Source organism: Syngnathoides biaculeatus, chromosome 17, assembly GCF_019802595.1.
Source record: "Syngnathoides biaculeatus isolate LvHL_M chromosome 17, ASM1980259v1, whole genome shotgun sequence".
Lineage (NCBI taxonomy): Eukaryota > Metazoa > Chordata > Actinopteri > Syngnathiformes > Syngnathidae > Syngnathoides > Syngnathoides biaculeatus.
Genome location: NC_084656.1, coordinates 4,974,345 through 4,999,500, shown reverse-complemented (window position 1 = coordinate 4,999,500; position 25,156 = coordinate 4,974,345). Strand labels below are relative to the sequence as shown.

The following is a 25,156-nucleotide window of genomic DNA, read 5'->3' as shown; positions in this document are numbered from 1 at the left end:
ACAAAAGGATTTTAAGTTGTCTAATGCCACTCCAATAGGAAATTTACCATCAAACTGATCTAAAACTATAATTATACGTGGATTTAAAACGACATAAAAATTACATATATATATATATATATATATATATATATATATACTATATAAATGTATGGTTTAGCATTTAGAATGCTGGCTTAATGCAAATGCTAACACATAACGGGAAACACAACCATTAAAGCAAGTAGTTGATCACAATCTGAGCAACACTTACACACTCAGGAAACAGTACACCAGTCACTCACATTTGAAAAATGTACTGGTGTGGTTAGTCATGCTCGCAGATAAAGTTGTGGGTGTGATTAGGGATGGCCTTAAAATAATTTACTGGATTAATATAACATAATTGTAAATTAAAAATAAAATAAACAAATACATACTGTAACTAAAATAGAAAACTAAAATTTCAAACTCAGAAATGATCATTTCCAATTTCAAGTGTTTTTAGTGGAACATTATCAAACGGTATAAACTGTTTAAAGTGTTTCATCAATAAAAATTCTTGATCTGACAAACTTTATCTGAATAAAAGTCAACGAATAAACATGAACGGTCTATACCTGCAATGTTTTGAAAATGCTGGAAGTTTAGTTCAACATAACAACAACATCGGCGTTTGTGGCAACAAGCTAGCGATACATTGTAACAAACATTCCTGTCGCCAATCATGATGTGTCGACGCATCGACGCAATGAGCACCACTGGCGTAACTGAATTTTCTTTGACATGGCTCATGATGTTGATAAGTTTCGACGTAAATGCACTCGCAGTACATGAAGCAGCTCTGAACATGCGCTTTTGGCATCACTTCCGAACATGCTCAGTACGGTTAACTTGCATTTCCTGTTTCCGGATGAATAATGATTGTTCTGGTGCAGGGTTGTTTAATTAACAATGTTCATGAAATGAACACGTAAATTAATGTCAAGACTACACAAAATAAGCGACGTCATTCAATATGTATTTTTTTCTACTCGTAACAAATTTTACATGTGTGATTTTTCATGCTCGACCTCAGATTTGCAAGCACAGAGGCACACGTTCGTGCATGTCAAATGTGAGTGACTGCAGTACACACAGTCATACATTCTTTATCCTCTGCAAAAAGCTGAAAGGAGCTATGATATCTACTGTATGTGTATGGATGTCCATGTGTACTGTTACAGACATCTCCATCATCATCATCAGGTTACACAAACCCCTCCACTACAATAAGGTGGAGGGGTTTGTGTAACCTGATGATTCTACAAGTTAAATGGTAAATTGTCTCCACTGATATAGTGCTTTTTCTACACTGTCACAATGCCCAAACCACTAACAAAGCCTCACATTCACCCACTCACACACATTCAGACACCAATGGACAGCTCTTGGCATCAAAAGGGCTGCTAGGCCTACTGGTATTCCGTGACTTGCCCAAGGACACTTTGACAAGTAGAGCTGGGATTCCAACCAACTACCCTTTGGTCACTGGACTGGCTCTACCTACTGAGTCACAGATGGCAAATTGTCGGGGGCTTAGAATCTCAGGTAAGGTCACCCATGGCAGAGGTAGTAGCAGTTGAGGAGCCAGATAAAGCATGGTTCAAATGACACCTTATGATGATGAAAATAAATGGACCCAAGTTTCTGTTGGCTGGAAACGGGTCGCTGAGGCCCCCTCTGGAGCCAGGCCTCGTGGTGGGGCTGAACCCCATGGGATCTGGCCAGCCACGGCCCAAAGAGGCATGGTGGGTCCCACTTCCCATGAACTCAACACCTGGGAGGGGCCAAAGCTATCAGGTGCGTAGTGGGCTGGGTGACAGCCAATTCATTGGGAGGTCCAAACCTCAGCTACAGAAGCTGGCTCTCCGGATGTGGAGCGTCACCTCTCTGGCAGGGAAAGAAACCCGAGCTGATGTCTGTGGTTGAGTGTGCGCAGTTCTGACTGGACATACTGTATATTTGTGTCTGTCATCAGTTCTTCCCTTGGCTTGAAGTTTAAAAAAAAAACTGTACAAGAGTGCCAACCACCGTTTAACTTGTTCGAATAGATATATTCTACTATTTCACTCACCTAATTGATTTGACCGAAGTTCCACACGTTATAGGCAGATGCTTGGAACAGGAGGGAATGCTTCCTTTCCACAATATAATCTTAATCCAAGTGGTGCACTGAGGTGACTGGTCCATCCAACCATTGTCTGTATTGCGTATCCTCACCAGGGTCGTAGGGGTGATTTAGCCTATCCCAGCTATATTCAGACAAGAGGCAGGTACACACTGAAGTGGTCACCAGCCAATCGCATGGTAGATATTAACAACCAACCATTCACATTACATTCACACCTACGGGCAATTTAGAGCATTCAATTAGCCTACCATGCATGTTATGGGGAGTACCCGGAGAAAACCCATGCAGGCACTGGAAGAACATGCAAACTCCACACCGGCAGGGCCTCAGAACTGTGAAGCGGATGTGCTAAACAGTCGCCCACTGTGCCGTCAGGTGACTAGTCATTTATTTTAAAAAGTTCACACTTTTGTACATCGCTGCCATTGGTGCAAGCACAGCTTTGTGTGTGTTCTTCTTCGTTGGCTTTCCTCACTTTCTTATTTGAGGTTGGAGGACGGTAAGCGTTGAAAGTAGGAACAACAATATTTTAGTGAGAATGATCCCAGGAAAACTGTTATGTTAGTCCTGGTTCCAATCGGTCCTTGATTCTCGATGCCCAACTCTTCTGAGAAGGCACAAGATTCGTGTTTGTGATACTGTGAGGTGTTTACGTGATTTTTTTTCCCCAAGTTATTGTGATATACAGTTCCTACGGTTAAGTTTTAACTCAATGTTAAGCTTTTTTTTCTTCTTCTGTTATTGGCTCTTACATTGGTTTAAAGAACAAACTAAACACTAAAAAGGATCAGTCCAGAAGTGCAACCAACATTTTATCTAACTATCTCAATATTGTCTTCCACGTATTTTATGGTTTTACTCACCCAACTGACTGACAGTTGAGTTCATTGAAGTTTCAAGCGGTGTAGGCCAGGGCTTGGTGTATACCCTACACATCGTAAAAGTCTCATTTGCACAATATATTGTATTATTGTCTTATTCCAAGTGTTGCACTGAGGCGAGGATTTGTGATCTGGAAAAGGCTTGATGCTTTTCCTCACATTCATCCATCCATCCATCTTCTGAGCGTACCCCACCTGTCAACGGGCAGGAGGCGGGGTACACCCTGAACTGGTTGCCAGCCAATCGGAGAGCACATAGAGACAAACAGCTGCATTCACAATTCCACCTAGGGGCAAGAGTGTCTAGTTAATGTTGCATATTTTTGGGATGTGGGAGGAAACCAGAGTCCCCGGAGAAAACTCACCCAGGCATGGGGATGCATGCAAACGCCACACAGGGAGGGCCCGGATCGAACCCAGATCCTCAGAACTGTGAGGCCAACACTTTCCAAATAAACTACCGTGCCACCCTTTTCCTCACTTATATATATATATATTTCATTTTCATAAAGTTTTCGTTTATTTATTTAAATATTTTTTAAGTTCACGTTTTTTTTACTCAAATCACTAGCTCGTCTACTTTTTTTGGGCATTTTTGATACATTTCTGTTGTTCTCAACTTCTAGTTTATGAGCTACCACTGTGTTTTACAGTCACAGGATTGGTCTGGATTTATGTGCAACTGAGGAGGACCCTGAATCCTGGAACACTGGTTAACATCTAATGACAGAAGACTGTAAGTACTGCCAAATCATTTGTAATCATTTCAGCACAATAATTCAAGCATTTTAGGTGAAAGCTACAGTATATGATCATGGATGATTCCTTTTACACTGCTATAGAAGGTTGTAAAATTCCATTTTTTTTTGCCTACTGTTGTAAAATTTGAGATGTGACTATTCCGGCTTCATTGGAAAGTGGTATCTGCTGTGTAAGGTGTCAGCTGTATCAAATGGAATAGTGTGAAGCCGCAGTGTGAAGTTCAACACCTGAGACTCACTTTTCCTGACCAGTTGTGCTACTCTCTGAAAGATTCAATGGATCTCTGCAACCTCGTAGTCTGGCATGCACAGATGTTTTTGTTACATTTCTTTTTTCAAAAAACTAAAAATTTTCCCGTCTATCTTTGTTTTATTTTTGGCAGGAGGACCAACCTTGAAAACACTTGTTGGATGTTGATATGATGTAAGCAAAAAAACATGGCTACTGGATGTATTAAAACAAAAAGCATGTCGACACTGATCAGTTGCCCACCCTTACAGCTTTCCGATTTACCGGTACTAAGTGAAATGGTTGTTGCACATGTTGCACCCCCAACGTACTTCTGAGTTATGAGGAATAAGAGGAATAGCATAGTGGATATGTGTGCAACAATAACAGTGTAACCCAGGGGTGCCCAGACTTTTTTACCCCAAGAGCTACTTTTCAAGCAGCCAGCCTCTCGCGAGCTACTGACGACGGGGGCTGATGATGCTCCCAAACCATTTTAAGGTTAATAATATGTTGCCTCGTATATTTAAAATACAGAATTAGCTTTTTGTGCACTGTTTTGTCTGTCCTTTCATCCTTGATCAGGCTGTGCCAAGGTGGAATTTTAAAATTACACCATCTCACCCTGCACTTTCTACTTTGGCTTCAGACCATACCTTTCCACTCGGAAAAGAGAAAATCTTGTCCAGTTGAACCACTTTTTCTTTGATGACTCACATACTCCGACAGTCATTGCATCTTAAAACAACAGCATTTCTTTTTTAACTTTCTCCATTAATATCGAAAGTAAACATAAGCAGCATGTCTAGCTCGTCTTTGTTCTACGTTGCCCAGACTGTGTTGATAACTAAAGCAGCGGTGGTGTACGCTGTCATTATAAAACACATTGATGGGCTGTGTAAGGACTGTAACATTTGTAATTATGAGGCAGCGGTCGTTGTTAGAGAAAGATCCGTGTGCTGCCTAAAAGAAATCAGTAGTTTCTTCTTTTCATTTTTCACAGTATGTATGTGAATGGTGCCATTGAATGTAACAACCAGTCATCCGTCTCTCATTCAATCACATTGCAAAATGCCACAAACTGAATAGCTATATGTTACACTTTAAATTTGCATTGGATGTTTTTTTTTTTTTTTTTTTTTTGCGCAACGCAGAATATCTGCGAAGAGACTGCATCAGCGATGCACACAAAGGGAACAGTGGTTGACGTCTTTTTTTTTTTTTTTTTTTTTTTTTTGTGTACGCCTTCCGGCAATTGACCAAGACTGCGCCGCGCCGATCGGCGGACAGACTTCGCCAAAGTGCAATCCATTTTTCACGACGAACTGGGTCTCTTGGAAACTTATGAAGGATAAATCCATCCTCCCGAGTGTTTGAGCAATATCCAGTAATGCAACAAGCCGGCATTTTGGCAAACATGAAGGAACAACAAGCTACCTTCCCGAGGGTAAAACTAATAGAAATAAACGAGTCCACAGGAGGGGCAGAACAACGAAGATGACAATTCAGCAAATTGATGGACATTTACAAATGCCCATCAGTATGATGAATTCTCATCAGTGTCTGTATGTCAGGATGTAATCAACAGTCAGTGCTTGTTGGCTGTTATTGCCTTCTATGCGTTAATAGAATATGCTTTCATTAAGTGGCTAACTCATCATTGGACTCAGTAATAGTACATTGATTCACTTAGTCCTTGCTAAAGTTTTTTTATGGTACATTTAAAAAAAATTCTGATCATTTCTTTGTATTTAAAGATTTATTTTGAACTGAAAACTGTTACGTATTGTTTATTAAAATGTAAAGCAATATACTAGAGATGTTTCCCAAATATGAGGAATTCTTTTTCATCTTCTTTTGCTTTTGGCTTGTCCCGTTGATGGTATACATCCACAGGAATGTTATCAGCACCAAATGCCTTTCCTTTTTAATCCTCTTTAATGCCTCTCGAACTTCCCCCTTACTAATTGAGACATACTTGCCTCTTCTACTCTTCCTTCTCTCATTTTCCTTATCTGTCAATTCCTCAAGTATTCTTTTTATCTGTCCAGCACACTACTGGGCCAGTCAACACATTTTCATATTTATCCTTAATCACCCTAACTGCTGCACATCCTTCCCATTGGTATCCCTCTTTCTGGCCAACTTGTTAATATCCTTTTCTCCTTGTTTAGTGTCCAGCCTCGCATACCTGTAATCATATGCCTTGTGTTTGGCCTTTGCCACCTATTCCTTTACCCTAAATCGCATCTTAATGTATTCCTTTTGCCTCTCCTCGGTCCTCTCAGTGTCCTACTTATTCCTAGCTAACCTCTTTGCCTGTAAGATTTCCCATACTGTGAGGTTCCACCACCAAGTCTCCTTCTCCCCTTTCCTACCAGAAGACACACCAAGTACTCTCCTGCCTGTCTCTCTAATCACCTTGGCATAAGTGCTTCAGTCTTCCAGAAGCTCCTCCTGCCCAAAGAGCCTGTCTCACCTCTGCCTGAAAATCTGCACAACACTCTCCCTTTCACAGCTTCCACCACATGGTTCTCTGCTCTACCTTTGTCTTCTTCATCTTCCTACCCACTACCAGAGTCATCCTACACACCATCATCCTATGCTGTCGAGCTACAGTCTCCCCTACCACTACCTTACAGTGAGTAACCTCCTTCATATTAGATCGTCTGCACAAAATATAATCCACCTGCATGCTTATACCTCTGCTCTAGACTCTATGTTCCTGCCTCTTCTGGGAAAAAAGTGTTCGCTACTGCCATTTCCATCCTTTTTGCAAAGTCCACCACCATCTATCCCTCAAAGTTCCTTTTCTGGATGCCTGTACTTACCCATCACTTCTTCATTGCCCGTGTTTCCTTCACCAACATGTCCATTACAATCTGCACCAATCACAACTCTCTCTGTGTCCGGGATGCTCAGAATTATTTCATCTAGTTCCTTCCAAAATTTCTCTTCCACCTCTATGTCACATCCTACCTGTGGCGCATAGTCGCCAATCACATTATACATAACACCCTCAATTTCAAATTTCAGCCCCATCTCTCGGATCTAATACTATTTTCACGTCCAAGACATTCTTAGCGAATGCTTCCTTTAAAATAACCCCGTCTCCATTTCCCTCCCCATCAACACCATCGGAAAATAATTTAAACCCTGCCCCTAATCTTCTAGCCTTACTGCCTTTACATCTGGTCTGCTGTTCTCACAATATATCAACCTTTCTCCTAATCACCATGTTAACCAACTCCTGAGCTTTTCCTGTAATAGTCCCAACATTCAAACTCCCTACCTTAACTGTAGATGTAGGCTCTGCTTTCCTCTTCTCTTTCTGCTGAAGAAGCTGCTTTCCACCTTTCTCCTTGGTCTTTGACCCACAGTAGTTGAATTTCCACCGGTGCCCTGCAGGTTAACAGTGGCGGGGGTGGACTTTATTAACCAGGGTACTACCAATCCGGTATGGAATTGTTTAGATAAATTCTCACGTTTGTTTGGCCACATTTGAATCCAAATGCTGCTCCCGACGCAGCCCTCTGAATTTATCAGCCTTCAGTGTTCCATCCATCAGTCAATTCTGTTAGCCGCTTATCCTCACAAGCGTCGCTGGAGTGCTGGAGCCTAGCTCAGCTATCTTCGGGCATGAGGCGGGGTGCACGTGAACTGATCACCCGACAATTGCAGGGCAAATAAAAACAAACAACCATTCACACTCACATTCAAACCTATGGGCAATTTAGAGTCCAATTAACATACAATGTTTTGGGGATGTGGGAGGAAACTTTGTGGAGTGCCCGGAGAAAAGCCATGCAGGCCCGGTGAAAACATGCAAACTCCACACAGACTGGGCCGGGATTTGAACCCCAGTCCTCAGAAGTGTGAGAACGTGCCACTATGAGGAATAATCGCGATTAATAATTACAGTTACAATCGTGATCAAGATAATCATGGTTATTATTTTTGCCCAAATCATGCAACCCAGTATACATTAAGGCGCGCATGTGTTACTCCTGTTCTTTTTTTTTTCAGCCTTGGAGAGTGTTGCTTTGTAGCTCTGTAGCTGGGCAGCCAGACTGCCTCCCTACCTCCAGATGAATGAAGAGCACTCCGAATCACAGAGACGCTGCTGATACAGGTCCCAATTTATTCAAAACTTCAAATTGTGTCTATTTATTGGTCATATAAAATGTACAAAATATGTATAAATCTTCAGGTATTCCATCTACTATTCAATCAGTTTGCTTGTTAAAACCATAGCTATTATGGAGTAAATATAATTTGTGCTGAATAGCACACACACCAAGCTATCATATGATTATAACTTACTGCTCATTCTATTTTTTGGGGTGTTGTCTCCTGTTTTGTTGCTGCTTCTCAGGGCATGCAGGTGTTTCTGCAAATATGATGAAGAAAAAAAATCCCAATAAGTGAGTCACCACACCACACTTAAGGGTATTGACAACACAATGAGTGGAAGTGTTGACAGTCTTGTTTCCCATCTCTCTGAAGGAAACACAAGAGCAATCTGGGTCCAACAACCAAAATTCTATCGCAGCCACGACGGAATATCGTCGGTTGCAGGATCCAACACATTTGGAAGGATGGAAGTGGGCATGTAGTATGGAAAGGGACGGTGCTTGACCAGGTAAGAAATATTTTTTAAAGTAGTCTGAAAAGTGAGCTTTTTTGGTCACTGTGCCGAATAATGCAACTTCTGAATAATATGCATGTGACTAGTGTGATTTGAGAGAAATTTTAGCATTACTTGTGATGCTCACTGTTGCCATAAGTTGCAGAAAGTAAACATTTGCAACGAAATTAAAAAAAATACTAGCAGGCGAGAAGATGCCTGAAGAATGGAGGAAAAGTGTGCTAGTTCCCATTTTTAAGAACAAAGGGAACTTGTAGAGCTGTGGCAATTATAGAGGAATAAAGTTGATGAGCCACACAATGAAGTTATGGGAGGTCAGAATTCAATATTTGCGAGCAACAGTATGGTTTCATGCCTAGAAAGAGTACCACAGATGCATCATTTGCCTTGAGGATGCGAATTGCAAAGTACAGAGAAGGTCAAAAGGAGCTACATTGTGTCTTTGTGGATCAAGAGAAAACCTATTACAGAGTACCGAGCGAGGAACTATGGTACTGCATGCGTAAGTCTGTACTGCATGCGTAAGTCTGGTGTGGCAGAGAAATATGTTAGAATAGTACAGGACATGCATGACGGCAGCAGAACAATGGTGAGGTGTGCCATAGGCGTAACAGAACAATTTAAGGTGGAGGTGGGACTGCATAAGGGATCTGCACTGAGCCCCTTCCTGTTTGCAGTAGTAATGGACAGGCTGACAGATGAGGTTAGACTGGAATCCCCTTGGACCTTGATCTTTGAAGATGATATTGTGATATTCATTGAAAGCAGGGAACAGGTGGAGGAACAATTAGAAAGATGGAGGCATGCACTGGACAAGAGAGGAATGAAGATTAGCGAAAGTAAAACAGAATATATGTGCGTGAATGAGAGGGGTGGAGAGGGAAGTGTGAGGCTACAGGGAGAAGAGATAGTGAGGGTGGACAACTTCAAATACTTGAGGTCAACAATGCAGAGCAATGGTGAGTGTCGTAAAGAAGTGAAGTAATGGGTCCAAACAGGTTGGAACAGCTGGCGGAAGTTGTCTGGTGTGTTATGTGACAGAAGTGTCTCTGCTAGGATGAAGGGCAAAGTTTATAAAACAGTGGTTAGGCCGGCCATGATGTACGGATTAGAGACGGTGGCACTGAAGAAACAACAGGAAGCAGAACTGGAGGTGGCAGAAATGAAGATGTTGAGGTTCTCGCTTGGAGTGAGCAGGTTGGATTGTATTAGAAATGAGCTAATTAGAGGCAAAGTTGGATGTTTTGGAGACAAGGTTCGAGAGAGCCGACTTTGATGGTTTGGACAAGTCCAGAGGCGAGAGAGTGAGTATATACGAAGAAGGGTGTTGAGGATGCAGCTGCCAGGCAAAAGAGCGAGAGGAAGACCAAAGAAAAGGTTGATGCATGGTTGAGGGAAGACATGAGGACAGTGGCTGTTAGAGAGGAAGATGCATGAGATAGGCTTAGATGGAAAACGATGACACGCTGTGGCGACCCCTATCGCGACAAGCGGAAAGGAAAAGAAGAAGAGACATTTGCAACAAAAATTTCTAAAATGTGTATCAAATAACTTTTGGGTCCCTACAGTCTACTAGGAGACTGACTTTCCAACTAGTGGAAGAAATTCCTCACAATATTGAGGATATCACAAATAAATACCCAAAGGACTGATGTTTTAAAAAAAAAAAAAAAAAACAGATTCTTGGTGTAGTTTTTTAAAGCACATGTAAAATGTCACTTCTCAACCCCATTTTGTATCTCCTCCAGATGTTCAGTTTTTCAAAATTACCTTTCAGAATGTTAATTTAGTGGACTCACTGTGGAAAGCTTTGGCCTCACAGTTTTGAGGTCCCAGGTTCAATCACGGATCCAGAGGAGGAGTGGAGTTTGTATGTTCTCTGGATTCTGGTTTCCTCCCAAATCTGATTTTAACCCACTCCTCCACACAGATCTTCTCTAAATCAGACAGGTTTCCGGGCTGTCGCTGAGAAACACAGCTCCCTCCAAAGATTTTCTATTGGGTTTAGTTCTGGAGACTGGCTATGCCACGCCATAACCTTCATATGGTTCTTACGGAGCCACTCCTTGGATTTCCTGGCTGTATGCTTCCCGTCATTGTCATGTTGAATGACCCAGCCTCGAGCCATCTTCAATGCTCTGACTGAGGGAAAGAGGTTGTTCCCCAAAATCTCATGGCCGTTGTCATCCTCTAATTAATACAGTGAAGTCGTCCTGTCCCATGTGCAGAAAAACACCCTCAAAGCATGATGCTACCACCCCCACGGTTCACAGTAGGGATGGTGTTCTTGGGATGGAACTCATCATTCGTCTTCCTCCAAACACGGTTAGTAGAACTATGACCGAAAAGTTCCATTTTGGTCTCATCTGACCACAAACTTTCTCCCATGACTCCTCTGTATCATCCAAAAGGGCAAACTTGGTAAACTTAAGATGGGTCCTGACATGTGCTGGTTTCAGCAGGGGAACCTTCCGTGCCATGCATGATTTCAAACCATGACGTCTTTGTGTATTACCAACAGCCACCTTGGAAACAATGGTCCCAGCTCTTTTAAGGTCATTGACCAAGTCCTGTCATGTAGTCCTGGACTGATTCCTCACCTTTCTAAGGATCATTGAGACCCCACAAGGTGATATCTTGCATGGGGCTCCACTCTGATAGAGATTGACCATCATTTTTAGCTTCTTCCATTTTCTAAACCTAAACCCAATAGAAAATCTTTGGCGGGTTTTCTCTGGGTACTCCCCTATTTTCCCACACTCCAAAAACATGGATGGGAGGTCAATTCTAGTCTCTAAATTGTCCATAGATTTGAATGTTTGTTTGTCTTTAATTGCCCTTAAATTAACCGGTGACAAGTTCAGGGTGTGCACCGCCTCTTGCCGATTCATCTGGGACAGTCTCCACCATACCCACGACCCTAATATGGAGAATCAATACGGAAAATGGATGAATAGATGTTTGAATCCATCCATGTTTCTATTGAGCATAGGGATTCGGACATCTGTTTGACAGGTGTGTGTTGTTGGCCAGGTGTGTCCTCTTACATGAGAACTGGATATTGATTAGAGTTGGAGGTGAGACCACTCGGAAAATTTTCACAAACATTGGCCATAGATATTCTCTACCCACCCGTATGGGTTTTCTTCAGGTGCACCGGTTTCTTATCTTATCACCAAAAACATGCACTAATTTAAGACTCTTAATTGGCCGTAGGTGTGAATGTGAGTGCAAACGGTTGTTTCTGTGTCCCCTGTGATTGGTTGGCAACCAGCTCAACGTGTACACTCCTCCCTGAAGATAGCTGGGATAGGTTTCACCACTCCTGCGACCGATGTGAAGATAAGTGGCTAAAATAATGGATGGATGGATTGGCCATAGCCAATACAATCACTTAGAAAGTCAGCACAATGCCTTTGCCACTTTTCTAACAAATGTCCTTATATAATCATTGTTATTATAGGAATAAGATATGAGATTTAATTCATGAATAAAGTCTGATTAACAAGACTAGGTACACAACTGTCTCTCCCTTGGGTGTCTTAACAGTTCATCTTTTACAGTCATATTTTCTATAACTAAGTAACAAGAGGTAAGAGGAGTAATGAGAGATTCTATTACATTGCATTTTACATTTTAAACCATTACTGTTATTTTTTGTCAAGGGAAGGATTAACAAGATGAACAAAAGTATTTGTATATTATATTATGTTTCTACATTATATTTATGTTACATTTTCTATATTAGTTCTTTAGTATTGATTAGGAAAATGCTATTTTGTTGCTATAATATCCCCTTTGTTAGGTGGATAAGTGGATTAATCATTTCAGTGTTTAACAGGAAAAGGAAAGGTTTTATACAATATGTTCTGCAATTTTTTTAAATGTTTGCCTCCCATGTACAGTATATTAAGTTTTCAAAAGTCAAACAGTCAGATCAAGGTGTCTACATGCATTTTAAATGTTTGGTTTCTTTCGATTTATTGCTATGTTTTTTTTCAATGCATGCAAACTTACTGAGAGATCTAAAGAATGCCTGAAAACAGCTATTATGTAAGCTTTCAGAGGGTAGGGATGAAAATCTACTGTTTGTAGAAAACTTCATGAATAAGTACAGAGGCTTCACCATAAATCCAATATAATCTACTTAGTGACAAGACAAATAGGAAGGATAGGCTGATATTTGCCAGAAAAGATGAGCCTCAAATTGTGTGAAAATGATTTATGGACTGGTGAGACAAAGATTAACCTTTACCAAAATAATATAAAGGCACCTTGAGAGTAAATATTGTTGATGATCCCAAATAGAAAAGCTCATCTGTGAAAGTCGGTGACGTTAATGTAATGGCTTGGGCTTCCATGGATTCTTTTGATACTGCTCATTAATATTTATTGATGTAATGCACGATGGCACCAGTAAAATGAAGTCAGACGTTAATTTTTTGTCTTGTTTTTAAACAATGACAGGCAACCAAACACTTTCGCCCCATGGGGGCACAAGTCAGTGCAAACTGTAGGGCGGTAGTTATGGGAAAGAGTAGTGGAGGCTAGACTCAGGACAGAAGTGAGTATTTGCGAGTAACAGTTTGGTTTCATGTCTAGAAAGAGTACCACAGATGCATTATTTGCCTCTAGGATGTTAATTTAAAAGAAGGGGGAAGGAGGAGCTACGTTGTGTCTTTGTGGACCTAGAGAAAGCCTATGACAGAGTACCAAGAGAGGAACTGTAGTACCCCATGTGGCAGAGAGGTATGTTAGAATAGTCCAGGACATGTATGAGGGAAGCAGAACAGAAAGAAGAATTTAAGATGAGCCCTTTCCTGTTTGCAGTGGTAATGGATTGGTTGACAGATGTTAGATGAGATTCCCCTTGGAGCATGATGTTTGTAGATGACAATGTGATCTGCAGTGAAAGCAGGGAGCAAGTGGAGGAACAGTTAGGGTAGCGGCATGCACTGCAACAGAGAACAATGTAGATTAGCCAAAATAAGAATATACGTGCATGAATGAGAGGAATGGAGGGGAATAGTGAAACTGTAAGTGACTATTTCACTCATTTTTTCAATTGGTGGATAGTATATACTCCTAATAGTTAGAGAAGTAAACTGTTGATTTTAGATTTCTATCACTAATCCTTGATATGTTTTAGATATTTTTTGAATGCCATTTTAAATGTGCAGACATTCGTCCGTATTAAAATCTAACATTCTTGTAATTTGTGTTGTTATCCTGCCTTCAGCGATTACTGAAGGGTGTTACATGTTTTTGAACCAAACAGGTCCCAGTGAATCCATCTCTTTATCTGATAAAGTATGATGGCTTTGACTGTGTCTACGGTCTGGAGCTCCACAAGGATGAGAGAGTTCAGGGCCTGGAGGTACTCCCAGACCGACTAGGTAAGTGTGAGCTGACATCATGATGCATTTGAATGCATCAGTATGTCCACATTGCTTTCTCATTTTCAATATATGCTGGACTTCTTTTTAACCCTGGTTTTAATAAGGAATTTACTAGGGATGTCAGACCAATACCGTTTCGAGTTTTCACTCTTGAGTACTCAGCGATTCAGAGTACTGATTCTACAAATACATGACTACATTGACACTTGTACTTGACTACATGATTAAAGAGCTTTTTCTTTCTCACATGCGCAATGATCCTCAGGTGTCAAACGGCTGCAGTCATTGTCAGGTCATTTTGCCTCAAATACCTTTGGCTGGTATCAGCAGCCTTCATGAGTACCTGATACCTTGACATAAGCCCGGTGTCGGCCCGATAATGATAGCTGATATTTGCACTGTTCCCCATCTCTGGAATTAGCTATTTAATTCTTTAAAAACTGGATTATAATTGCTTCTTAGATTTTTTTTTTTTTATTCTAGATAAGCGTGCATTTAAATGACTTCTCAATCAAGAATATTTAATTAGTGCCCATCCCTACTGAATACATACAGTCTCCACTCATGATATTCATTGTGCCATCTAAATTGACCCCTCCGTACAGGGCACTTAACCACACCTCCTGAAGTGACCTCACGCCACATGCGCTAACGTCAGACAAACAATTAGCAAAAATGACGGCGCAGCAAGAAAAGAATAGAGCGAAACTGTCCGATTTACCGGCTGATTTCTCACTCGCATTCTTAGCTAACAGTGAAATATCATTGAAAAGTAGACAGCAGGGCTTCAAATATTTCAGCGAGGGGTATTTCAATGGTATTTACATGCATATCGGCGGAAAAACCATTGACAGCGTGAGATCTTTCCGGAGTCAGAGGAAGACCGAGAAGCCACATAATATAATATATTATAACCCAAAGACGAATTCGTCATTGACAGTTTTCTATTTTCGTGTTACCTATCACACTTGTGTGCAGAATCTGTATGTGTATCTGTATAGCCGTTTGTGAACCGCCGTATGAAGGAAAAGAAGGCGAGGCTTGATTTACAAGTTGTTTCTCTGGTTTTCTTTGTGTAACGTCACGCGCTCCCCTCAATAATTATTCTTGAATTAGTGCCGAACCTACGTAAGTCCCGACCGAGTACGACAATCACTACTTTAGTGTCCTCAAACATCCTTCCTTCAGTCTCGGTGCACGTCGAAGGCTTTTTGGACTCGCTAGTCCGGTTTAGCTTAGATCATTAGCCGCGAACAAAGGGACACAAAATATCGCTCAACACAGATCAAGTGTGTCAATCATTCACACTTAGCTATGTTATGCAAGCGAAGAACTGCTAATTCATTTATATGAGACATGTATTGAAAATCAAATATAGGGCATACCTTCATGCAAACACAGTCCGGTTTACCGTAGCCGCGAACAAAGGGACACATTGGTGCAGTCAGATCATCGCTCAACACAGATCAAGTGTGTCAATCATTCACACTTAGCTATGTTATGCAAGCGAAGAACTGCTAATTCATTTATATGAGACATGTATTGAAAATCAAATATAGGGCATACCTTCGTGCAAACACAGTCCGGTTTACCGTAGCCGCGAACAAAGGGACACGTTTGTGCAGTCAGATCATCGCAAAATATCGCTCAACACAGATCAAGTGTGTCAATCATTCACACGTAGCTATGTTATGCAAGCGAAGAACTGTTAATTCATTTATATGAGACATGTATTGAAAATCAAATACAGGGCATACCTTCGTGCAAACAAACAAAGTCCGGTTTAGCTTAGCTCTGGAGCGCCGAACAGAGACACGTTTGTGCAGTCAGATCATTGCAAAATATCGCTCAACACAGGTCAAGTGTGTCAATCATTCACACGTATCTATGTTTTGCAAGCGAAGAACTGCTAATTCATTTAAATGAGACATGTATTGAAAATCAAATATAGGGCTTACCTTCGTGCAAACATATCTGTTCCGGTTGATGGATTCAGTTGATCATGCGGTCTTCAACAAAGTTTGATCCATCGAAGACATTTTTCGTACTCGGTCTTCTGTTCCGGTTGATTTTAGATGGATTCAGTTGATGATGCGGTCTTCCACAAAGTTTGATCCATCGAAGACATTTTTCGTACTGGGTCTTTGGTTTTGGAAAGGGTACGAATTGAACTCCACCAACTAGCCTTTCAGGATACCTGTCGTCACTATTATAAAGTCCGTGACTACACCTCTTAACCATATCTATTGTTAAATAACCCAAATACGCGATAAAACGCTAACAAAAGCTAAACTGGACCATGCAACGTTGTCTGAGGGAACGGTGGGTCCAAAAAAGGGGCGTGGTTAATGCAGATCTCTGGCCTTTGATTGGTCAGCAACGCAGATGACGCAATTTCAATGGAGGGGTCAATTTTTACACGGTGCTGTTGGAGTAAAACACCATTCCTGTTTCCAATTTTCTCTATTGCCTAATCTATTGTATGTTTCATTGACATGACAAATAGTTAATCGATTACTTGCTTTGTTTGGACACCTCTCACACTTAATATATGATTCATCCCAACATTTAGGCCAAGGATTTTCACTAGATTGTATGACCAAAAGAAAGAAGACCCCAGCCACTGAGTGTACGTCCAAAATTATACACTTCAACATGGTCTCACTCACACACCGAGTTATGGTGCATGACAGCTGTTTTTCACACTGCACTTACAGATTAGGTGGGCCTCCTCACAAGAAACCTTTGTGTTTGAAACATTTTGTCCACTCGTGGCGTGTTGTCTTCACAAAATAAACACTGTTTTACTGTAAGCTTTTGTTTTTTCTCTTTCGTTTTGTGAACATCCCAGCTCCACTAATGTGCAAACATGCATGCAGTCTTTTGTTCCATCTAAAGCTGTTACCCATTGCTTAACTTCCCTGAAAGTGACTCATGTCTTGCTTTTCCTTCTCCATTTATGCAGCTAAATCCCGCCTGACAGATGTAAATTTAGCAGATACAATGATAGGCAAAGCGGTGGAACATATGTTTGAGACAGAGGAAGGTCCAAAGGAAGAATGGCGGGGAATGGTGCTGGCCCGAGCTCCCATCATGACCACCTGGTTTTACATCACCTATGAGAAAGATCCTGTCCTCTACATGTACCAGCTGCTGGATGACTTTAAAGAAGGAGACCTCCGAATCATGCCTGACTCGAGTGAGTGCAGATCGCCAGCAGCCTCATGAGTGCCACGAACAGTGTGGACAGTGTGTAACATTCCAGTGAAATCAGAAGACAAAAATTTGTTAGCAACCTTTAGTCTGTAAACACGATGCAAACATCTTCAAAGTAACTCTGTTATAACCTACTGCATAGTTAGGTACAGGATAGTAGTTTCCAAATCCTTGGAATTGTAGCCTCTCAACAGTAAATATTTTCTAATTTCTGTTGTCCTCCATTCAAATAATTTATCTTTCAACAAAATAAGACATTTGCACCCATTTTCTGACATTACTGACCAAACCAGTAGCTGAATCAAAATCTTTTTTGTTTGCATATTTTCTGTGCTGTCAGTTTGAAATAATATCCTGTTCTTGAATGAAGGGATGGAAATATTTTTTTAGCTGATTCATCAATTAATCAAAAATAATTGACAGACTGTTGTCAAAATCCCCTCCTCGAGCTGTCACCTTACAGTGGTGGAGGGGTTTGTGTGTCCCGATGAGCCTAGGAGCTAAGTTGTCTGGGGCTTCATGCCCCTGGTAGGGTCACCCATGGCAAACAGGTTCTAGGTGGGGGAGCAAGTACGACTCCAAAACCCCTATGATGACTACAAAAATTGGATTTTGGGTTTCCTTGGTCACCGGGATCCCCCCTCTGGGGCCAGGCCTGGAAGGTGTGGCTTGAAGGCGAGTGCCTGGTGGCTGGGCCTGCACCCATGGGGCTTGGCCGGGCACAGCCTGAAAGGGTAACATGGGTCAACCTTCCCATGGGCTCACCACCTGTGAGAGGGGCCATAGGGGTCGGGGGCAATGTGAGTTGGGCGGTGGCCAAAGGCGGGGACCTTGGTGATCCAATCCCCGGCTACAGAAACTAGCTCTAGGGACATGGAATGTCACCTCTTTGGCAGGAAAGGAGCCCGAGTTGGTGCGTGAGGTCGACTTGCCTCTACGCACCACTTGCGCTCTGGCACCACTCCTCTTGAGAGGAGTTGGACTCTGTTCCACTCTGGAGTTGCCCATGGGGAGAGACGCCGACCAGGTGTGGGTATACTTATTGCCCCCTGGCTCGGGGCCTGTACGTTGGAATTTACCCCAGAGGATGAGAGGGTAGCCTCCCTGTGCCTGCTGGTAGGGGGACGGGTCCTGACTGTTGTTTGTGCTTATACACCAAACGGCAGTGCAGAGTACCTACCCTTTTTGGAATCCTTAGAGGGAGTGCTGGAGAGTGCCCCCTCTTGCAACTCCGTCATTCTGTTGGAGGACTTCAATGTCCACGTGGACAATGACAGTGAGACCTGGAAGTGCGTGATTGGGAAAAACTTCCGTGCTCATCACGGCTTGTCCATAACAAACACAATGTTCAGGAATAAGGGTATTCACGTCCTTCTGGCACCAGGACACCTTAGGTCGCAGTTGAGATTAGATGAGAATCAGCACCTCCAGATCCAAGACTATGGTCCTCAGTCGGAAAAGGGGGGTGTGCCTTCTCCAGGTCGGGGATGAGATCCTTCCCCAAGGGGAGGAGTTCAAGTATCTTCAGGTCTTGTTCACGAGTGAGGGAAGAATGGAGCGTGAGATCGACAGACGAATCAGTGCAGCGACTGCAGTGATGCGGAATTTGTATCAGTCCGTTGTGGTAAAGAGGGAGTTAAGTCGAAAGGCGAATCTCTCAGTTTACCAGTCGATATACGTTCCTACCCTCACCTATGGCCATGAGCTGTGGGTCGTGACCAAAAGAACGCCATCCCGGATACAAGCGGGCGAAATGAGTTTCCTTCGCAGGGTGTCTGGGCTGTCCCTGAGAGAAACTGTGAGAAGCTCGGTTATCTGGGAGGGGCTCAGTGTCAAGCCGCTAATCCTCCGCTTTGAGAGGAGCCAGATGAGGTGGCTGGGGCATCTGATGTCTTCCGGAGGCCTCCCTGGTGAGGTGTTCCGCGCATGTCCCAACGGAAAGAGACCCCTAGGATGACCCAGAACACGCTGGAGAGACTATGTCTCTCGGCTGACTTGGGAACGCCTCGGGATACTTCCGGAAGAGCTGGAAGAAGTGGCTGGGGAAAGGGAAGTCTGGGTATTCCTGCTGAAGCTACTTCCCCCGTGACCCGATCTGGTAAAGTGGTAGCTGATGGATGGATGGATGAATGGATGGACTGTTGTTAAAATAATCATTAATTATAGCCCGATATAGTATTACAGCGTGCTATTTTCCTTTTTTTGTTGGGTTTATGGCGAGGCTGGAATAAATTAATGGCATTTCCAAACATTTATTTGAGAAGATATGATCTGAGATTACAAGCATCCTCAGTGAATTAATTGTGACTAAATATACTGAATGTCAGGGCTGTCAAACGAATTGTAGTTGAGTGGCCACATGCAGCCTTATTTAATCTCAAATTAGCTAGACCAATAAATCCCAACATACTTAATCGACTTAAATTTCATATCCATCCACGCTGAAGTTATTGGCTAGTCTTTTATTGTCCTCATCTTGGGGTGTTGTTCGCTTGTAATTAATTGGCAAATGTAATGCATGTAAGACTGATTAGAGTCATTAGCGGTAAACACCTTTTTATCAATTTACTGCATCATTGGTCTTTGCATTAGTTTTGTAGTCAGGTGTTTTCTAGTGTGTCCCCAATTCAATGTGTGTCTTCTTCGACCTGGCTAAGTTGGTCAAGTTTTGCAGTGTACCAGAGTTTGTTATTGAAAGTGCGAAATTTCTTTCTTGGTATTGTCCACGCATCTTTTCACAGAAAATTATATAGGATGTGACATGTTTATCAGGGCTGCCAGCTGAATTTTCAGTCTAGACAGGATTGAAGTTCTATCTTTGCTTCGTTGGTCCCCTTTTTCGCTATTGTCATTGTAAGGTTCTCACATTTAAGTTATTGCCTTTATGTACTGCAAGTATTAAGCAAATTAGGAAGTGATCAGATGGGGCCATAGGTGCGCAAGTTTATTACAGCCATGAGTCTTTTTGGGAATTATGTCACAGGTTTTCACGCTGGGATTTGAGGATCCTCCCCAGTTTTGCCAGGTTGGATGGTGAACATTGGTGGATAGCCATTTTCAGGTCCCTCCAGAGATGCTCGATTGAGTTTAAATTAGGGTTCTGGCTGGGCCATTCAAGAACTGTCACAGAGTTGTTCTGAAGCCAGTCCTTCATTTTTTTAGCTGTGTGCTTTGGGTCATTGGCTTTTTTGAAGGTCAATCTTCGGCCAAGTCTGAAGTTCTGAGCACTCTTGAAAAGGTTTTTGTCCAGGATATCTCTGTACTTGGTTGCATTCATCTTTCCTCCGATTGTTATTATGTCGTGTTGAAAAACACTCCCACATCATGATGCTGCTACCGCTGATGGGACTGTATTGAGAGGTGATGACCAGTGCTTGGTTTTCTACACACATTTGGTTTAAGGCCAAAAACTTCTATTGTGGTCTTATATCGAAAATTAGTGGTGAGACTGGAGCTTTGGTGTGGCCAACAAAACCTGGTTTTGAACACTCTAAATATTGTATAGATCATTGTGGATTTCAGGAAGCATCCTTCATCACAGCTGCCCCTCACGCTGTCCAACTGTCTTGTGTCAACCGTCAAAACCTTCAACTTCTTGGGAATTACAGTCTCACAGGACCTGAAGTGGGAGATGAACATAAACCTCATCTTCAAAAAAGTCCAGTAAGGGATGTGCTTCTTGCGGCTTCTCAGGAAGCACACCCTGTCACAAGAGCTGCTGAGACAGTACGACACAGCTCTCATCCAATCAGTACTGTGTACCTCCATCACAGTCTGGTTTGGGGCTGCAACAAAAAAGGGACAAACTTCGACTGCAACGGACAATCAAAACCAATGAACAGATTCTCGGGACCACCCTACCCAACAGGACTGCACCGACTGCCGGAGACAAATTCCTTGTGCTGAAGCTTATTCTGATTTTGTTTTTTTTTTATGCAAACTCTGTGGGCTTTCTGGCAAGACTTCTGTCAGGCCATGCTGCCATAAAGCCCAGACTGGTGGAGGGCTCCAGTGATGGTTGATTTTCTAGAACTTTCTCCCATCTCTTGACTGCATCTCTGGAGCATCACCACAGTGATCTTTGGCTTCTTCTTTACCTCTCTCACCAATGCGCTTCTCCGCTGATTCCATCTCAGGATTATGGAAGCCACTGTACTCTTAGGATACTTTAGTGCAGCAGAACATTTTTTTGTAACCTTAGCCAGATCAGTGCCTTGCCACCCTTCTGTCTCTGAGCTCTTCACCCAGTTTCTTTGACCTCACAATTATCATCTGCTCTGACATGCACTGTGAACTGTAAGGTCTTATATAGATGTTTGTGGCTTTCCTAATCAAGTCCAGTGGAATCAAACACAGCTGGACTCCAATGAAGGTGTAGAACCATCTCAAGGATGATCAGAAGAAATTGACAGCACCCAAGTTAAATATGAGGGTCAAAGCAAAGCAAATATTTATGGTGATAGTTCAGTTTTTCTCTTTTTAATAAAACTGCCAAACAATTAAACAATTCTATTTTTATGTAAATATATGGTGGTGTGGATACATTAAAGAAAAAATGAGTTGAGCAAATGGCTGCAATGTAACGGACTGAAGAATTTAATGTGGTCTAAATTTTTCCCTTTGTTATAATGCAAAACAAAGCTTACTTTCCTTTTACAGAAAAGATGGGTCTTGGCACATTTGTCATCTGTATGTGTCCATAAAAACCGATCACTGTGATTGTATTCAAAGACAACTTTCATCCATCCCATTGTTATCGGCTTATCCTCGCAAGGGTTATGGTCATCCTGGAGCCTATCCCAGTTGATTTTGGGCAAGAGGCGGGGTACAGCCTGGTTGCCACCCAATCAACAACCATTCCCACTCACATTCACTCCTACAGACAATTTAGGGTTTTCAATAAATGCATGTTTTTGGCATGTGGGAGGGAACCAGAGTACCCGGAGAAAACCCATACAGGCATGGGGAGATCATGCAAGGTCCACAAAGTCAGGTACATGTTTTAAACCTGATCCTCAAACCTTTGAGGCAGATGTGCTAACCAGTCATCTGGTGTTCTGGACAAACTTTGAATCATCGGTGTTTGGAACTGAAAATTAGTATTGAGTATGAGTATTGCATTTCAAAATTAAATAAATTTATTACGTCCAAAAAGTTATAACCAATGTCGTACGTGATAATTACAATTCTCATAATGATGCTTAACCCCGCTACCGGTGCAATTTTGGTCCATGAGCTGTATTTTGGACACCAGTGCTACACAGTTTCTTCTCACTTCCTGCAAGATGATTTTGAGGACACATTTTCAGTCTGTTTGTCTTACCTATTGTTTGTCATTCCTTCTATCTGTAGATGACAGTGCTCCAGCTGAGAGGGAACCAGGTGAGGTGGTGGACAGTCTGGTGGGCAAACAGGTGGAGTATGCCAAAGAGGACGGAGGCAAACGAACAGGCATGGTCATCCATCAAGTGGAGGCCAAGCCTTCTGTATACTTCATTAAGTTTGATGACGACCATCTAATTTATGTCTATGACCTGGTCAAAACTTCATAAGACTTTGCAGACATCCTGGCCCCCTCATCCCAGGACAGAAACAAAACACAACAAACGTTGACACATCTGAAATACGCTTGATCCAGTATTTGCTCTGCAGGCCCTTAATGAATACAGCCCTTTTAAAGGGATCAAGTTATTGTATACTCTGAAAAGTAGACCAAAAGACAGCAGAGCAAATCTGCAATCATGTCAACATACAGTACGTAATTCAGGCTTAACTACTTTGAAAAACAATGTGATTGAGAAACTAAGACCTTGTACTTGTAGAACTCCACTGATTTCCATTATGGTTAGGTAGGCATCAATGTAGCAACATCGTAGGTATTTTTTTGTTAACTAACCAGCTACAAGAAGCTACAATTTAGCAGTGTTTGTTGGTGTAAAAGGCAAGTTAAAAACGGTCCACATACTCTGAGTAAGAGGACATGCAGCTTGTATTATTTCCAAATCTTGACACAAAAAAAGACAACCTCATCATTATCCGTCACATTTGCGTGTTATTGACTTTTATTCTGACCATATGAATGCAGTTTTAAGGCCATGAAAAGAACACACATCTGAATCGTGATATCCCAAGCCTGAAACTATGTTAACTACTTTTGTTTCTAATTAAACTTTCTACATTTTTTGGGAATTGATGTGTAACCAAAGTCCAAAAAGAATATATGTACTGTAGGTCCAGTCATCATTTTCAAAGCCCTTTGCACTTCCATGTAACCGATTTTCACTCTTCTGAAAAAAGCATGTGTATGCACACAACAGTGTCACCTAATAGTAAAACAATCCATTGTTTTAGTAATTGTAAATTTTGTTTACCATTGTTAAAATGATGGCTTTGTGTTTTTCTTTAGTTGTAAAAATTTATATAAACCTTATTTGCGCGGATCATACCATAATTTCAAGATATCCCTTGACCAATCTTTAAAAAAATTATTTGGATATAGGTACAGTATGTTTCATTTAGAGGGCCGGTATTTTGCCAAACCCACTTTTTCTAGCATTTGAGATGCAGTATTGGCTGCACAATGCCTCAGTAAACAGGTGAAATATGAATTTAAATTGTTCACGCATTCTTGATTTCTACACATTTTTCTGCTGAGAAGCCTGAAATCAGGTCATCCGAATCTCTCAAGCTTATCTACGTCGCCAGCGAAGATCTCCACCTACCTCTCTGGTCCGAAACAGCACTGTCAAGATAACTAACGTGTGCTCACAGAAGTAGGTCTTCTACATGGAGATAACCAATTGGAGGAAATGGGGTGGTCTTAGCCAAATATGGAAAAAACGGATACAAGACTGCGTCAAACGGAAGTAGCAGTCAATGAGCCTTTTCCAGACACTTGTGTGACAAATCCAATATGCTTTTTGAAGTTAAATTGACAGTTTTATACTAATTCCAGGTTAGTCACTATATGAACATCTAAATAGCTAAAATATGGAACTTTTAAAATATATTTAATTGAACATCCCTGCCAGAAATGGGCTTTTATCAACCAGTGATTCTTAAGTTGGCCTGTCGGACAATTTTCTACATTGTCAAATGGAAAAGGAGAGGATTATTTTTTTTTGTAACGTTAAGAATAAAGATCAAACCTGATGATAATCCCAAACAACAAAAGCAAAGTTTTGTACAGAACATGGCAAGCAACATGTAAAAAAGACAAAAAAAAGAGACCATTTCACAACTGAATATTTATTCAAGATTGACGGAACCTTCAAGATGTCTGCAGATAAAAACTGTGATTTTAAAAAAAAAATATTTTTTTCCTTGATTTTATATTGCCAAATTGCTTCTTGATGTGCATTTTTTTAAGTGTTGCAATCTGTGTTCGTTAGGATTTCACTTAAGCCTTTGCATATGCTTTTGTGTACTTGCTGAAACGTCGATGGAGTTTAACAACAAAAACAAAACTAAACGTTTTTTTGTAGTGTAGTTTGTGACTTACACTTATCATTATGATACTGTGATAATTATTATATCTGCGCTTCCTCCAGTTAAACATGTTTGAAGACAGTTATGCATTCTTAGTGTAGAAATTCAAAGAAAACTATTTTGTTGCACCTTAAAATCCAAGGAAGTGGTTACAAAAGACAAAACAAACACTATTTTCTGGGACAGTCAATGAAAGATGTTGAGTAACTTTTTTCGAGTTGTATTAAGCGGATTCCTAATATTAATCTCTGCATTTAAACTAGACATACAGTGCTGTGAAAGAATAGTGGACCCTTCTTAAATTAATTTTTTTGCATAATTTTTTATATATATATATATATATATATATATACAGTGACGAAAATAAGTATTTGAACACCCT

At 41.4% G+C, this 25,156-nt stretch overlaps 1 protein-coding gene and 1 long non-coding RNA gene across 5 annotated transcripts in view; one reads left to right on the top strand and one right to left on the bottom strand.

Annotated features, from left to right (window-relative positions):
* Positions 1–22,687, bottom strand: part of LOC133490817 (uncharacterized) — a 29,316-nt gene extending 6,629 nt beyond the window's left edge. Inside the window, exons 1-2 of one of the 2 annotated variants that reach the window (XR_009792289.1) lie at positions 7,509–7,985; positions 7,316–7,425 (exon numbers count right to left, since the gene is read on the bottom strand). This is a non-coding gene — a long non-coding RNA (uncharacterized LOC133490817). Of the gene's footprint in view, positions 1–7,315; positions 7,426–7,508; positions 7,986–22,609 lie in introns of those variants that run through there. The other variant, XR_009792290.1, reaches the window with a different exon arrangement.
* LOC133490816 (spindlin-Z) overlaps positions 1–23,893 on the top strand; it is a 31,466-nt gene extending 7,573 nt beyond the window's left edge. Inside the window, exons 2-10 of one of the 3 annotated variants that reach the window (XM_061801347.1) lie at positions 3,687–3,769; positions 4,178–4,218; positions 8,050–8,155; positions 8,399–8,447; positions 8,530–8,665; positions 13,950–14,067; positions 16,643–16,699; positions 17,036–17,269; positions 22,639–23,893. In XM_061801347.1, coding sequence (XP_061657331.1) covers positions 8,116–8,155; positions 8,399–8,447; positions 8,530–8,665; positions 13,950–14,067; positions 16,643–16,699; positions 17,036–17,269; positions 22,639–22,838 — 834 coding nt within the window. In that variant the 5' untranslated portion in view covers positions 3,687–3,769; positions 4,178–4,218; positions 8,050–8,115 and the 3' untranslated portion in view covers positions 22,839–23,893. The remainder of the gene's footprint in view (positions 1–3,686; positions 3,770–4,177; positions 4,219–8,049; positions 8,156–8,398; positions 8,448–8,529; positions 8,666–13,949; positions 14,068–16,642; positions 16,700–17,035; positions 17,270–22,638) is intronic. The other 2 variants (XM_061801348.1, XM_061801350.1) reach the window with 2 other exon arrangements.
* Positions 23,894–25,156: the final 1,263 nt, after the last annotated feature.